General features: G+C 45.2%; 1 protein-coding gene and 1 long non-coding RNA gene across 10 annotated transcripts in view; one reads left to right on the top strand and one right to left on the bottom strand.

Moving 5' to 3' along the window:
- Window positions 1-1879, bottom strand: part of RUNX1 (RUNX family transcription factor 1) — a 175555-nt gene extending 173676 nt beyond the window's left edge. For 3 of the 4 annotated variants that reach the window (XM_072846225.1, XM_072846190.1, XM_072846183.1), the window contains exon 1: window positions 1421-1534. Coding sequence is in view for 1 of the 4 variants with exons in the window: in XM_072846197.1 (XP_072702298.1) it covers window positions 1421-1475 (55 nt within the window). In the remaining 3 variants the exon portion in view is untranslated. Of the gene's footprint in view, window positions 1-1420; window positions 1535-1722 lie in introns of those variants that run through there. The other variant, XM_072846197.1, reaches the window with a different exon arrangement.
- On the top strand, window positions 325-14710 carry LOC140643903 (uncharacterized). 6 transcript variants are annotated; one of them, XR_012039685.1, is made up of 5 exons: window positions 325-852; window positions 2806-3048; window positions 4649-4717; window positions 8125-8361; window positions 8804-14710. It is a non-coding gene; the product is annotated as an uncharacterized lncRNA (long non-coding RNA). The 6 variants fall into 6 exon arrangements; XR_012039687.1 differs by having other exon boundaries at window positions 326-852; window positions 14237-14710; XR_012039684.1 differs by adding an exon at window positions 1510-1640 and having other exon boundaries at window positions 329-852; window positions 8125-14710.
- The last annotated feature ends 824 nt before the right edge of the window (window positions 14711-15534 follow it).

Raw genomic sequence — 15534 nt, forward strand, 5'->3', positions numbered from 1 at the left:
CATCTCCCCTGCCCAGGCGAGAAGGTGCTGCGAGCCCGAGTGACTCACGCAGCTCGCTGCGATTCAGCTCTCCTCTGGTGCCAGGAAAGACAGATGCAGAAAAACTTTTGACACGGGGGGGAAAAAAACAACTGAAGCAAGGCAAGCGAGCGGGCTAGCATTTCGGCAGGCTGCCCTCCACCCGTGTCCCACTCGAGGGAGCACTGATCTGCAGGAGCGGCCGGGTGCCGGCAGAGCCGCTGCTTGTTGTGACACAGCAGCTGGGACAAGCCTTCCGCATTCCCCAGCCCGCTTATTAATATGAATAACTCATGACTCACACCGACGCCGCCAGCGAGGCCGGGAAACTGTAGTTTGTAACTATAAAGAGTTATGAAGTGCTGCTCTCTGGCAGCACCCCGGCCAAGCTCGATGAGAGGTCTGCGATGGGCTTTGTGAGCCTTGTCATCCGAACGGGTGCAGCCCTGCTGCAAAAAGGGCTTGAGCGGTCAGAGAGCTTGCGTGGAAAGGGGAAAAGTTCAGCTGTAGCATGAGCTATTTAGGAAGGTAGTTACGAGGAAACGGACAAGTTTCTCGTGCCAGTCCCTGGCTTACTCGTATGAATAACCCATGACTAAACCATTAGCTCCACGGGGGGTTGTGAGAACGTTAGAAGGAGCCTCTGAGTGCGTTTGGCCACTGGTGAAAAAAGACAGATTGCTGGCTGAAGCCCTTCAATCCCCCCCTCAGCCTTTACAGGACTGCTTCATTTCTCTAAGGGTGGCTGCAGCAGATAATTTGCAGTCATCCAAGACCTGCGAGGCATCAACAGAAACTCTGAGTTTATCCACACTGCTTCTTTTCCTGAGCCACGTGAGTTGCAGCTAACTTTAAGCAGGTTTTTAAGCTTTTTCTGACTTCTCCCCGGTGAACATGCCTTTACCCAGGCTGATGGTCTAGCATAAGTGAGACAGCATCACGCTCTGCTGGCTGTACACACCAGCTTGCTGCTCACTCCCCGTGTTTCAGCCTGTAATATGTGTCGTATGCTGTTGGCTGTCATTTTTCATGGCAGCGGCTCAAAAAGTCATAATTCTGCCAAAAAGAATCAAAAGGGGCTTGTGCTACTGCTATTGTATCTGCAGTAATTCACATGAGTTATTCTAGCACACTTTGATTTATGAAGAGAAAATTCACAAGCATGCAATGGCTGTTTGAACAGCTTAAATGAGTCCTTGTTATAATCTCTTTAATGGACTGATAAGTAATGAGATGGTATTCCTGCAAGCTCAGATATTAGCTTCGATGAGAGCGCCTCAAAGAAAAACTGAAGTGGGAAAAAGCGTGTACTACAACAATGTCCCCAGATACTCTCCAAACATGCATTTTCTGAAGTATGGGAAAGTAAAAAGTATATTTAGAAAGTCTGAATGGCACTTACCTCTCAAGAAGTGCTGGTAAGAAGGAAGTGACTCAAATATGCTGTTTGAAGCCATTGTTTCCTCTTTAAAACTCACTCTCTCTTTACAGTGGAGGAATATATGATTTCTTCTACCTTGGGGAGTGAAAAATGAAGAATGGTCATTGCTACCACCCTCCTCCCAGCCATCACGCTCTGTTTTATCCCGGTGCCTCAGCAGCAGCACAAAGCGGATTATAAGGTTCTTTTGCTAAAAGAACTCTGAAATTGTTTCTTAAAAAGAAAAAAAAAATAGCGGATCGGTTGTGGTTGATGATGCTTACCACTCTACGAAACTCTGTGGTTTGCAGTCAAAACGATTCGCCCTGCCTGCTGACCAATATCCCGGACCCGCTCTTGTGTGACTGCCTCTGTACCCAACTTGTGGTTCTGTGGTTGTTTATGAGGCCCAAAGAAGTGTTTCACACAACCAAAATTACAAATTTAACTGTTCCCCTTTCCAGAACCTGCCTCCATTGGTCCCTTTGCATCACGTGACCTGAGTGATGTCGACTTTCTTTCTTTTTTTTTTTTAAACTTTCTGAAGTCATGCCCTACCCACTCCACCTGCCCTCCCCGGGGCTGCGCGAGGCAGCGATGGAGTCTGCTGAGGGAGGGAAAAGAGAAATGACTCACCGTCCCTGATGCTACAAATGGTCTTGCTGAGTTAGTTCAACTCTGCTTGTTTTGTTGTTTGTGGTTTTTGGAACTACTGATTATTTTGATAGAGATTTCATTGCTGCTTATTCAATAGTAATTCAAACCTGGGTATTAGTCTGCTGCTAAGGCAGGATGTGTAAGTCATCCTGTAAAACATTAGGAATCAGCTGTAGGAAAGACCACTGGCTGGGGAAAGGACACTGTGAAGAGGTTTTTAAAAAAACAGTAAAAAAAAAACAGAAAAAGAAACTGTCAGGAGAGACAAAAAAGCCCCAAGATTATTTTGAACCTGTATGATGGCACCCTCTAAGGAGTCTTGAAGGTCACTAGTCTCTGAGCCCACAGGAAAGGTTTGTAAGTTACTTCCAAAGGGTCGAATGCAGCAGTCCTTGTTTTGCACAATTCCTGTTCCCATCAGAAGGATCCCTACCCAAGAGAAAATGTGAGTAAAATCCTCAGGATTTAGCTCAGTATCTCCTGAGGTGATAACAGGTCTGTCCTGTCCGAAATTCTTCCCTTTCCTTCTCCCTCCCCAAAACAAGAAAAAAAAGAAAAAGAAAAAGAAAGGGGTCTTAAACCTAATAATCAATTGGCAGTTCTGGCTCTGGCTGTGCCAATGCAAAAAGAGGGGAGAAAAGTCACTTACTACAGCACAGAGAAGTGGCTGCTGTGCCACCTTTTGTCTCCTTTTCCTCTCTTCTGAACAGTGGGCAGCAGCCCTTTCCCACCTCGCTGCAAACCAGAGGACGGCTCACTCCTGTACAGCCTGGGGTTCAGCACGCTGAAGCCCATGAAACCTTTGCCAAGAAACCCGTGGCAATAAAAGGACTGCACCAACAGCAGGGCTGAAGCAGAAGGAGACTTTCCCCACACCCGCTGGTGACTACCACAGTGAAAGAGCTCCCTTGGAAGAAAAGCAAGAAGCCTTTGCAATATTATCAAAAATACTGGTAGGTGGAGCACAAATACGTAATAGCACACAGTTCCTCCCGCAAGGAGCTCGCAGTCAAATCCCCTGGCACACAGATACCGCTTGCGCAGACTGATGCCAGACTTCTGTGGGGCTCTGCTGAAACACTTCCCGCATTGAGGAGCAGGGATCCCCAGACAAAATTAGGTGCCTAATGTGTGTGGATTTTTTCTGCTTCTTGCAACTATGGAAGTAGAATGCCTTTTCCGGACACTGCCTGAATTTCTAGCGCAAATGCAATCTACCCAGGCATCCTGGCTTCCCTTTAGGGTTAGCGGGGAGCTGCATGTGCATGTGCAGTAGGTTTTCCTCAGAAAAATTCACGCTGCTGAAACAGAAGCTTCTCGTGATGCAAAAGGAAGTGGCAGTTCTAGCGACACATATTACCTAGGAAATTGGGAAATTTTCCCAAATGAATTTCCAGAAAAAGACAGAGCAGTTCTGAGCAGCAAGAACAGGAAGGTTAGGACACTTTGCTACCGTGCGCTGAGCCCGGCCCAAACCCCTGCTGCCCTTGATCTTGGCTTTTTTGCTTCCCGACTCTTCCAGAGCCTACCGCAACCACACCAACTTTTTGGCTGGTCGGGGCTAAACCTCTCCCCGCTCCCAGAGCTGGACTCCTTCCACTCCCGTGGAAACAATGCAACACGCACCCGCCAGAGGCGAAACCTGACAGCAACGCCGACTCCCGTAGGGTGCTTGCCTGGCAGGCGGGATGCTCCCGTGGGGAGCGCAGCCCGCCGCCCTGCCCGGCCCGGCCCCGGCGGATGCGTGCCCGCGGGCGGGCGCTGCGGGGCCGGGGCCGGCAGAGGGAGCTCGGGCCGGCGGGACGAGCCCGCAGCCCGGGGAGCAGAGCTCCCTCGGAAGGGGAGAAAGCCCGAAGCCGGGCCGAGTTCGGAGTCCAGGTGACCTGGCCACGTCCCGGCGGGTGGCCGAGGCGGGAGCGGATGGTGGCTCCATTTTTCCCTCGACTGCCTGTGCGGTTGGGTTGGGCCATAGGGTACGAAGCGGCTGGAAGTCAAGCAACCGGCCGTACGTTCGGCCAGCACGTAAGCTAATTTCGGCTTCACTTTCTCGGGGTAACTGCCCCAGAAACCTGGTTATACAAGTTTAACTCGGCTGGTCAGAAGAGCAGAGCCAGGACCTTATGGCACATTCACGTGAGTGTAAGCCAAGCCCCCAAATTTCAGACAGATCTGTCACCATATAAAAAAGAGATTTTTAAATCAGGGACACAGCAGAGATAAATAATGTGCTGAGTTACCTGTGACTATAGATCTGCTCTGTCCCAAAAGGCAGGATGTATTACGAAGACTTTAAATTACATGAGAGGGTTGAGATGAGGCCAACAGGAATGTATTTCAGCGGGCCCGAGGAACCAGGCTGCTGCAGGGGTGTGCTTGGGCAAGCTCACTGCTGTGGCAGGAAAAAATCGGACCCCCTTATTTCTGACCCTGTGTCTGGGCATCCGGGAAAGAGACCCTTCCTGCAGGAGCCCTAGTCCCTGGCTGCCTCAGAAGGCAGTAGCGATCACAGCCTTAAATCACTACTTGTGCTGCATTTTATTTCTCTTTTTCTAGTACTCAACGGGCTGGGGCAGGAGAGCTGCCAGGGCTGGGATGGACACCCAGACAGCTAGAGCATGTGCTGTGAGTATCCGCAGCGCTCTGGGCAGCGCCCGGCAGCACAGCATGCCAACGCACAGCGAATGTCAGCTATGTTAATACCTTCACCTCAGTCATCTGCCATGAAGGCCATGGCATAGCTATGCTATGCGACAAGCAACAGTTGGGCTGGTTTTGTCATCTCATAGCTAGGGCAGATGATGCAAGGGAAAAGCCTGAGTGTTTCGACATGTAGCCTGCCACTCCAGTCTCTGCTCTGCCAACAGTCAGCTGCAAATAGTACACAGGAATATGCTTTATTAAGGCCTAACCACCTTTTCAAGGAAAGGACTGTGCTATGTGGGTCTATGCTACACTCAAGTGGGAGGATGGACAACTCTTCTCCCAGGCCACTGCTACACCTACCAGAGAAACAGTGAATCCTAAAAAAGTGGGCAAGGGTTGCTGGCAATGCTTAGCACACCACAGTACCATTTTATGCTGGGTGCACATCAGCTGTTCCTACAGCCTTACAATAAATCTATGTCAAAATGTACTGTTAGCGTAGCTGGCATTGCTCAGAGGAGAGGAATAAACTGAATCATTTCACAATTCATGCCCCAAGGAGGGCATCCAAATGTTGTTGTGAGCTGCACCACTGTTAATGCCAGTGTCAATTTTTTTTAAAGCTATTGTGAAGTTACTGTCAACAGAGGCCCTTAGAAAACTCATGTCACTGGTACTTAGACATCCTTTGCTTTCTAATGAGTAAGATGTAAGATAATGGTTAACCTTCAGGGAGTAATATCAGTCTTAGATCTAGAAGCTGACACATCAAGAAACAAATTAAGAAGCGACCACATGACAATGGAAAGCGACCACATGACAAATTATCATGCCAGTAGTCATTTGTTTAATTTGGTGTATGGGGTAGGACTCAAAGATTTAGGTGTACTGAGGAATATATTTCCTGCATTAGTACTGCAGAGCATGGCCCTGTTGGCTGGGGTTGTTGGCTGGAACATGACCTCCAGTAAACAAGCCCTGACACTAGGCATGTACATACTCTGAAGTCTTGGTCAACAGATCCCATTTGGAATCTCATAAGGTTGCCAAAATTTGGAAAAAAAACACCACCACCACTCCCTCCCTCAAACCCTCAACAGCAGTCGAGTTTTTTAAGAGCCAATTCTTAAGGTCTCACTAGTAGGAATGATAAATTAACACAGGGAAAGCTCTGAGTGCTGATTTATCAGTCTCTACATCTAAACTGACTTTTTCCCCTCGCAGAGCACAGTAATCAGCCAACCCCACCAAGGTATGCCCCAGAATCCAGGCACCTTGCAGGCTGCAAAATCCCACAAACTACTGAGAGGCCCAAAACAGAATGATTTAGGGATTATTTTGGCCGCTCTCAGGAGGTGTTGGGAGGTCAGGTTTACAGTTTGAGGTTTGACACAACAATGTAGGGAGGCGCGTAGTTTCTCCATCTGCCCTACAAGTGACCGGCTGTACATAAACAACGGCTTCCTTCCCTCCACTGATAGCAGCCTCTCAGTTTTCATCCTCCTTTCAATTTAGACTGGCTTTAATCCCTTGAGATCTTCCAGGCAGACACCGTACATCTCAATGAAGCAGGATGTGTTTGACCCTGGGGCATAATCTGCATGTTAGATGCACTCCACTGCTCTGCTCCATCACAAGCAAAGCCTGGACTTCACAGAGTGAAATGCATGGTGTGCCTGGACAGCCTCGGACAAAGCTGGTTGGGTCAAACACAAGCAGGGATGGACAAGTGCTAAATGGACCGAGGCGAGCGGGAGCAGGAGAATACCAGGAGAATGCCATTCCTTTATATCCACTTGTCCCATCCACGGGACACAGCAAGATTAAAGCAAAGCAGATGCTCACAGTGAGAGGACCAAAAATCTCCTTGAGGCTCGTGGGCAAGGGCAAACTCCAAATCTTGCACACTTCAGTTTGGGTAAAGGCCCTAGTCAGCCAAGGCACACCACGCTCCTCTTCACAGCACCCTCTCACCAACCCCCAACGTACCCAAAAGAAACACGACCCAGGTTCTCCCTATCGCAACTTTGCGTGCTAAGGCTTTTGGCACAGATCTTGCAGAGAGGAAACTGAGAGGAGGTTAGAAGCTGCCAGTGTATTTTGCTCAATACGTAATTTATATTTTCCCTCAACACTCTCCCTTGCTTCCTACTTTTCTGGAAGCCAAAGTGAAGGCTTCAGGCTTCCAACACCTGCATGAGTCTCCCTCTATCCAGCAGTGTCAGAAAGAGACCTCAAGTTTTCAGCCTTTCTACACGAAAAAACTGCCAGCTGCCAACCTAAACCCTTGCCGTGTGTCAAAGGTGAATGCTATTGAATGGCAGCATTAGAAACCTTGAGTCTGAACCACTTATTGAGTTAGCGCTGAGGGGCTGGGAATGCCATGGGCCAGGCAGTCCTGCAAAATCACCGTGGAATAGCAGAGCATGAGTTACAGAACGGCAAACTGGTATTGTAGTAAGCTGGAGCTGCTGGCGCTCGTTTGCCGGCAGCAGGGAGCTCTGGCTTATGGTGGCCTCTCATAACCTTGTGAATGAGGTGTTATAGTTATGAAAATAATAATTAAAACAAATGCGGAGGAGAAAATCCACCAAAAGATGTCATTTCAGAGGAACTGGATCTGCCTGTGAATTGAGGCTGTCAGTCAACACAGCAGAGGAGAGAACGGAAACATTTTAAAACAACACCCGAACGTTTCACTCTGGCAGTTTCAAAATAAAATGTTTAGGTTCTCATTTCAAAATTGACCCAGATTAAATAACCAAGCTAAAAAAAGGACTGACCTAAATGAACTGTTTCCTTCTGGTCTTCCTGTTTTGCAGCCATACCAAAAATGCTACATCAGTGGTGCTGCAGAGTGCTCTGGCACAGAAACCTGGCCAGTATCACTCCACCACTTTTGGTCCTTTTTCTCCCCAGATACGAGAGCTGTTTTATTTATTTCCAATAACTTATTTTCAGTAATAGAATTTGGAGGGTTTTTCATCAGCCTTTTGCTAGTGGATTGACATGAGTCAAATGCTTGTGGCCAGTGGGGGAAAAGGCAGAAAAGTGGGGAAAAAAAGGAATAACAAGAAACTTGTGGGGAAGGAGGGGAAAAGGAAAGGTCTCGAAAATCCAGATAAGCACCTGAAGATGTTTGCACATAGTAGCTCACATAAAACTCCTGAGCGTTTTCAATTTTCTGGCAAATATTGAAAAGGTGCAGGCCAGCCCCAATTCAGATCTGTCCTGCACATCCCTAAACTCTCTGTGAAAATCAGTGAGTGCCAGGGTTGTTGTATTCCCTGGAGACAGACTCAGCTGTGTCTAATTGGAGGTGATGCACACTGGTAAAATCAAGCAACTCCCCACCCTATTGACTTTCTTTCTTTCTCACCTACTAGGGAGCAAATTCCAGCCAGAGTCCAGCCCACCCTTTACAGTGACAAGTGCCACTGCTTTACACTGTCTCAATATCTGCACCAGCAACACCCCATTTGGATAAAAATAAAATAGAGAAACAGCTTGAGGCAGCTAAATAATATCTTGACGCTAACCAGTGGCAACAATTGAACTTGGATTAAATCCGTAAGGACTGAATTTGAACTTTTGTCAGTAAAGTCACAAATGCAGTGAAACAGGTAATACATGCTTACATATCTTCATGTGAGTTGTTTTACTGGAATCAGTGGGATTACTCACAAGTGGGGGAAAATTTTGCAGGGTTTGCCATCTCTTTTGTTTTGTGTTTTTAGGCACATGGGAAAGATTGTCTAGATATTGTAATGAGCTATTGTTCCACTGTTTACTTTTTAGGATGTACTTGATGATATTTTTCAAAGCAGCTCATTGTTTTCCTATAAATGTAGAAAATGACAAATTAAATATCTACTTAATAAGAAGTAGCTACTTTAGAAAGAGAAGTAATCCAGGTAATTTAGTGATAAAACTTCAAGTTACTTGTCTGCTACTTCTCTCTGGGCTTAGAGTGTAGTGCTTGACATCTGTATTTCACAGGGGATTCTAGCAAAACTACCTTATTCTGTCTAATTGCTCAGAAAAGTCTTTTAACATTTATGACAGGGCTCTCTCACTGTAAGAATATCAGCACGCTGCGAGTGATGGATACCTTAAATCTGAAGTTGGTAGCAGGTTCTTAGGGAAGGCTGCTGTTTTTATGGTTATGCCAACCTCTTCCCAGTATGGTGCCAAGACGTGAGTTGGCTCTGGGTGAATTAGCTGGTGGCCTCGGAGTTGCACCTGGTTACTGCCCTCTGCTAAAATAGTCTGCGACTGCCTCTGCACCGAGCTCCGGTCTGATCCAGTATGAAAGATGGATGGATGCCTGCCCAATGTAGCCCCTGTAAACAGCAAACAGATTCCCAGGGAAGATTTTCTAAATGCTGTACAAAGGATTCAGGTACCCAGCTGCTAAAGGCACCTGGCTGAAAAATGCCCACCAAATTTCTTTATATGTGTTTGATAAAAGTCACTCCTAACAAGCTTTAACTGTTCCCCCTGCCTTGTCTGATCATGATTAGTACACTAATTTTGTGTAGTCGTGATTAGGAGCAGGGAAAATGCCTAACAAGCAGGATCTGGGAGGACCTTTTGGGTGTAAGAGGCAGCATAGAGGAAAGATGGCTGTGATGTAAAAGGGTGAACAAGAGACTGAGAAGCATCCATTTGCAATAGCAATTTCACACCATGAGAAAAGTCAAGAGGAGAAGGAAAGAGAGAGAGGGAGAAGCTAGAAGAAAATGGAAAGTCAGAGATAAATTCAAAGAGGGAAGAATCTGATCAGGGTAATGGACAAGTCTTGCAGGAATTGCAATGAGGGCAGGTGGACTCTATTAGACAAAATAGATCCAGGCATTCATGAAAAAGGGATGTAGCATCATATAAATGAACCTTTACCACTAAATAAAGCAGGGGATTGGTGTTGTTCATCCAGCCTTAAATGAAAGAGAGTGGAAGTGACAATTTGCCCTGAACCACTGCAAAAAAGTTGTTGTCATATACTTTTTGAAGGAAAGGTTTAATGCTATGACAGCATCCTGAGAAACAGCTTAACAAAAGAAAGAGTGGTCAAATGGATAGTTTACCTCATTTTTCCATGATGGATTTACTTGCCTTTTCTTCCATATGCGCTCCTCATGGCACTGTCTGGGTTTTTTCCCCTTTCCTCAACATTAAATGCTTGGATGTCTTAATTGCTGGCTTGGAGATGTGCTAAGTTGAAGTGGAGGGCAGCTGAGAGTTGGGCACATCCTGCAAAACAACGATTGAGTTTCTCTTGTTGTCAGCCACAGCACATCTCCACCATTACATCTGCTACAAACATCCTGGTGGGCCCTGTCAGGGCAATGGCTGGGGAAGAAGCATCCCAAACTTATACCCTCTTTTGAGTACAATAAAATTTGTTGAGGCTATGAGAGTATCTATATCTTATGACCTTCGCCTACAGGCCAGCAAACAGCCTGGCCCCTACACATGTGTGGCCATCCAGTGACAGTCGCAACTGGGTCTGATCCAGCCCCCACTGAAAGCAACTGAAGGCTTTCCTAAACAGCCAGCGGCTGCTGCACTGGGCACATTTTTGTGATGAGAAAAATCTCTTGAGCAGGCAAAGGAATGCATTTTTCTTCCCAGAGAATAGAGTCTTCCCACCCATGAAGCATCAACACCTTTGCTCATACAACAGATAAAAGGGCTGAAAGCAAGATGGAGTGTAGTCAGGTTGCTCCGTAAAGAAGAGCTTCAGTCTTGCTTTTTGTGTAGATCATCCTATATTGGGCCACTATTTCACCCAGTATCAGATAATGCAGATGTGCTGGTGGTGCCATAATCAACATACTATTTCTCTTAGTCTTTAAAAAAATGTGTTAAGCATACGCATGTTCATTGGTGGGATGAGGTACCCTGTGGAAAGTTAATGAAAGTTAACTGTAGTGTGACTTTCATTTAAGGTTTGCTCCTAAAGGAAAGAAGCGCTGGTGAGTCATAGAATGGGAGTGTGACTTGATGAGAGGTCCAGTCATTAGCAACAGAGTGCTGTTCACATCACTTAATAAGCTTGTCATGTGTTGGCCAACCTACAAATTTGCAATGTCAGCTGTACGAGGTTCCCTGTAGCCTCAAGGTAGTGCATAGCAATAAACAGGCAGACACCAGAATGGGAGGGAAACTTGCAAATGAAAAGTCTTCATTCTGTTTTTACAAGCACTGAATCATGTCCAACTCTCTCTGTTAAATTTTACTCTTTGTTCAGTAGCTAAATACAGGAAAGTGCCACAGTTTTCAGTGGAATCGCATTGTTATAAGCTTAGAGTTATGAGAACAGAATTTCGCCTTTATATCTGCAACCTTTTATGCGGTAGTCCTAGAAATTATGAGGAAAACCTTCCCTGAAATACCACACTAGAGCCCTCTTACCCCAGTCTGCAAGCATATACATAAAAAACATCACACCACAACACAGAAAGCAACACTATGCAAAACTGCTTTTTATGTTGACAGAGATTTAACTCTGTGAACTTAGTACACCTGTAGGAAAAATGACCGACTCTTTTCAGTTTGGGAGGGAAGGTAATCTTATTTAAATAATCCTTCAGTTAGAAAGTCTCCTGTAGACTTGATGGTGAAAATTGTTGATAGCAGCTAATGATTTTCCATACTCCCACCATGAGCCTGTGGAAAGATTTGGCAATAGGAAGTCTAGTCCTTTCTGAAAATCAAGTCCCCTTAATTCGGTTCATAGAAGCTATCAGAAGATGGAGGCACTCTGCACCATTAGCTCCTTCTGAAACTCTTGGTCATAGTGTATACTTGCCTATCAAATTTTTTTGAAGTCCCTGTTCCCAAAGTTTCAATGCCCAATAGCACTGAAATGTAAATCATGGCAACAGTGTATGCTTTCCCAATAACTACTGCAGATATTTCTGTTTAATAAGTAGTTCCTCCTGGTTTAGATTCAGTGAATGTTCAAGGCCATCAGGGAAAGTTGGTGCAGGTTTCCATTTTGCTGGAGGGATTATGATGTTTCCCAGCCTGCCAGGACCTAACTGAAAAAAGTGATGTGGAACAAAGACCTGGAATGAAAGGTGGGATCCCCGGGGAAGAAAGCTTTCCAAATCCTGCTGCAATCAGTAGCTTGACTGGTGGAAACTTTTGGATACCCTGGAGCTCTGTTTCTCTTTGCTCCATATTACTCACCATCAACAGTAGAGTGATCTTGCTCTTTCCAGGAGCCAATCCCTTGAAACAAGCTGGCACTGTCATCTTTCTAGGCCAATTTGCCAGTGGAGCAATAATAAAATACATTTCACTGTTAATTCATATCTTGAGTTTCTTGCCCCACAGTGTAACTGAACAGCCCTTAGCCAGAGGTGTGTGGGGGTCTGTTTGAGAAACTGCAGTGAATGGGGCAGGGATACCTTTCCCAGACTGAACCTCTGAATGCTACTTGCTGCCTGTTCATCTCTGAAAACACACCACCGAACAGTGTTCAAAGGTGCTTCTTCCCTGGCAAAGTCTCATGCCAAGTGCCCTCAAGGGAAAGCATTTGGGGAATCCTTGGATCTCCTCTGACTGCAGGAGCACGGCACATCAAGCTTCAGAACAGACCACACAGATGGATAAAATGCCAGCAGAAGGAAACCCATGAAAGGAAACTGCTTACTGAGATACTGACAGAAATCACCGTTTCAAACATCTGAAGGCCTGCTCTAATGTCTACTGAACTCAATGGAAAGAATGTCACTGGAAGGGAGCCCCTGGTTTTTGAACCGTAGTCTTAAAATAAGCACATTTTGTTTAGGTTTATTTATTTTGTCTTTGAGAGCTGGCAGCAGCTTATTTGCTTAAAGCTAGCTATGTAGAGTTTGTGAGATTGTACACAGCTTCAGGAGTGCTGGGGCTGCAACTTAATCCCCTCACAGAGCTGTCCTGCTAGGAGAGTATGTTACATGTCCTTTATTTTGCTCTGTCCCTTTAAAAACCAGAACTGTCTCCTTATCTGTACATTTATCTGACTTTAAGGTCTTATGACTGTGAACACTGCTAAGAACAAAAAAAGTGTTAACACGCACATTCAAGGGAAGGGAGTCTTTGTGCCTTACAGTGAATCCTAGGACTTCCACTGAAAGTGGTTGCAGCTTATTTTGATTCCTTTAAAATCTGAAGAGCGGCTGTCACCTGGTTTGGTTTCATTTCTTCCTCTGTGGAGTCTGAGAAGGGGTAATGTGCCAGCTAATCAGGAGCACATCAGCTCTTACATACTGTTTCCTCCTGTGCTTCTTTAGGGCAGTTAATGAAAAACCACTGAGGAGTTATGTCTGAATAATCTCTCTCTCACTGGGGGTATTAGAAATCTTCCATTTACCCAGGCAGGCCGAGGAGAGGGCAGTCTCTGGATGTGCCAGGCTTGGTAGTATTGTAGCTAAGCTTCCCTTCTGAGCTCTCTCAAAGCCCTTCCCTGTACTCATCACAAAGCTTTGCCTACAGAGTCCATTCTAACTTTTACTATCTGATACAGTCCAACAAAGTTACATAGTTATAAAGTTACAAAGTTATGTAAGTCTTTTATATATATATACATACATATATATACACATATATATATATATATATATATTCTTGTCCAGCAAGTATATAACTCACCGTGCAAACCCATCACTGTTCAGGAGTCTGATAACAGAAGCGGCGCCGGAGGCGGTGCCCGCTCCCAGTGGGGGATCTCTCATGTTCCCAACCACTTCCGAGCTCCTGGAACAGTTTAGGAGCTCCAAATGCATATGAAGGTATGACTTTATGAGATGGAGACTACATATATTCAACCCAAAAGCCATGCTGCTTTTAGGAGGAGAGCACAACACAGTGGTTAGCGTTGCCTTCTGATCTGCACGTGATAGAGTGCAGAAAAAAGTGTCAAGACATGTAGAAATGTACACTCATGCACCTGCAAGAAGTGACAGGAGGGGGACAACAGACACACAGAGATCAAGGAATGCACCTCAGAGCCAGACTAGGTAAGGGAGTAAAAAAGGGGCAACACCAGTGAAGCAGCAGTGATGCATTTCTGTAACGGTTTGTTCCTAGAAACTGTATTGCCAGCCTCTGGGGTTTATGCATTCTACAACTGTTCAGCAGGTTTTTGCTACTGATCTGAACAGTTTACAGTTTCAATAGCATATAAGACATTACTGATCCTCCCTTCAGGCTTGGACAATGACACAGAAAGTGCCAGTAATTTGCTGAGGAAGTCTGCAAGAGGGCAGAGAACTCAACGTCGAAGCCGCTAAACTCTACTCTAGCTGCTCTGAGAATAAACCAGCTTTCTAGAGCTTGACTCTTTATGGCTGAACAGGCCAAATAAATGCCAGCTCTTTTCCTTTAAGTTTGCTTTCTCTGCCTGCTCTTAATAAATGTCTGAGTTTGTTTTATTTTCTATTTAGACCTTTTGAGACTTTTATGATTTTAAGCTAAAGGGCACTTCAATTCTGTCTTCTTCCAAAGCGCGGTACAGGATGAGCTGATGCACATCCTTGAAGATCAGATGTGGAGCATGATGAAAATCCTGCCTCGGTTCCCGGGCAGCCAGCAGAGTGAAGAACAACTACAGCGGAAGCAAAAGTTCCCCCCAAATGCAAATTGATCTGTGGCACTACAAAGTAGGAGGCAATTACTGTAAAAGACTGGAATTGTATCTATTAATTTGCTTTTGTTTGCTTGTACAAAGTAGGTTGTTTCTTTATTCCATTTTACTCCCTTTCAAGCCAGAGAATAAATTTGCTGTGAGGTTGAACGTACGAGCCTTTGAAAAAAGGCCTTGTACCTAATGAAACACAACTGTACCTTATACACGCATGCAAAATAGAAGATATTCCATTACTTTAGCTTCATTTTTCTTTTGTTCAGACATTTCTGTGGCATTCAGTGGAAAGACAGCTGTTGTATGGGAAGCACAGTAAATTCTAATTAAATAAAATATTAAAACAATCTACATCAAAGTTGAGTAGAAGTGATCAACAACAGATTTTCTTCTGCATTACTTAGGAAAATCTTGCATTTCTGTATCATTTGGTAATAGTGCATAATGTACGTACTTTATGTGGTATTGAAATATTATGCCATGGCCAATGACATAATATCATAAGAAAAACCTCAAATAGCATTTCCAGAGGGTAGCAGTTAGCCAGTTATGTCTTGGTATCAGAGCCTGGACAGCAGCCCTGAAATTGCCTAAGTTGAGGAATATGTAAGAAAACCCACTTTGGTCAGTATCCTAAATAAAAGTCAATATTCATTTATATATATTTTAATAAGTTATGGCCTGCTTTAAGTTACCTGCTTAGGTCAGGTTCATTAAAAGCCTACCTACTTCAGCACTGTTTAACATTAGTCACCAGATGAGAATCACTTTCCTGGGAATGGAGGTGTGGTTTTAGCAAGTATGTGCTCACTTCTACGTCAGTGCAGGAAAAGTATTTTTGTCCTTTCTGAACCCTTTAAGCAACACGTGCAAACAATGACTCTTTCAGATACATTCAGATTCCCTGTATTTAATGATGGAAAGAGGGAAGAAGGGATTTTTCACAGGGTTAAACTGTACCTTAATCACAGCCAGATGCCTGGCTGCAAAGGGTGTTTCAGAGGAGTGGTACCCTGGGAGCGTTTTCACAGTTGCAGGGAGGTTGTGTGCACGTGCACATGTGTGCCGAACCAGCAGGAATCTAACACTCTCCCTCCAAGGAAGGAGTCAGTCTGCTGTTCACTGGGGAGGGAAACCTGATAACAGATCCCAAGGAAACCAC

The sequence above is a fragment of the Ciconia boyciana genome, chromosome 1 (genome assembly GCF_034638445.1).
Source record: "Ciconia boyciana chromosome 1, ASM3463844v1, whole genome shotgun sequence".
NCBI classification, from domain to species: Eukaryota; Metazoa; Chordata; class Aves; order Ciconiiformes; family Ciconiidae; genus Ciconia; species Ciconia boyciana.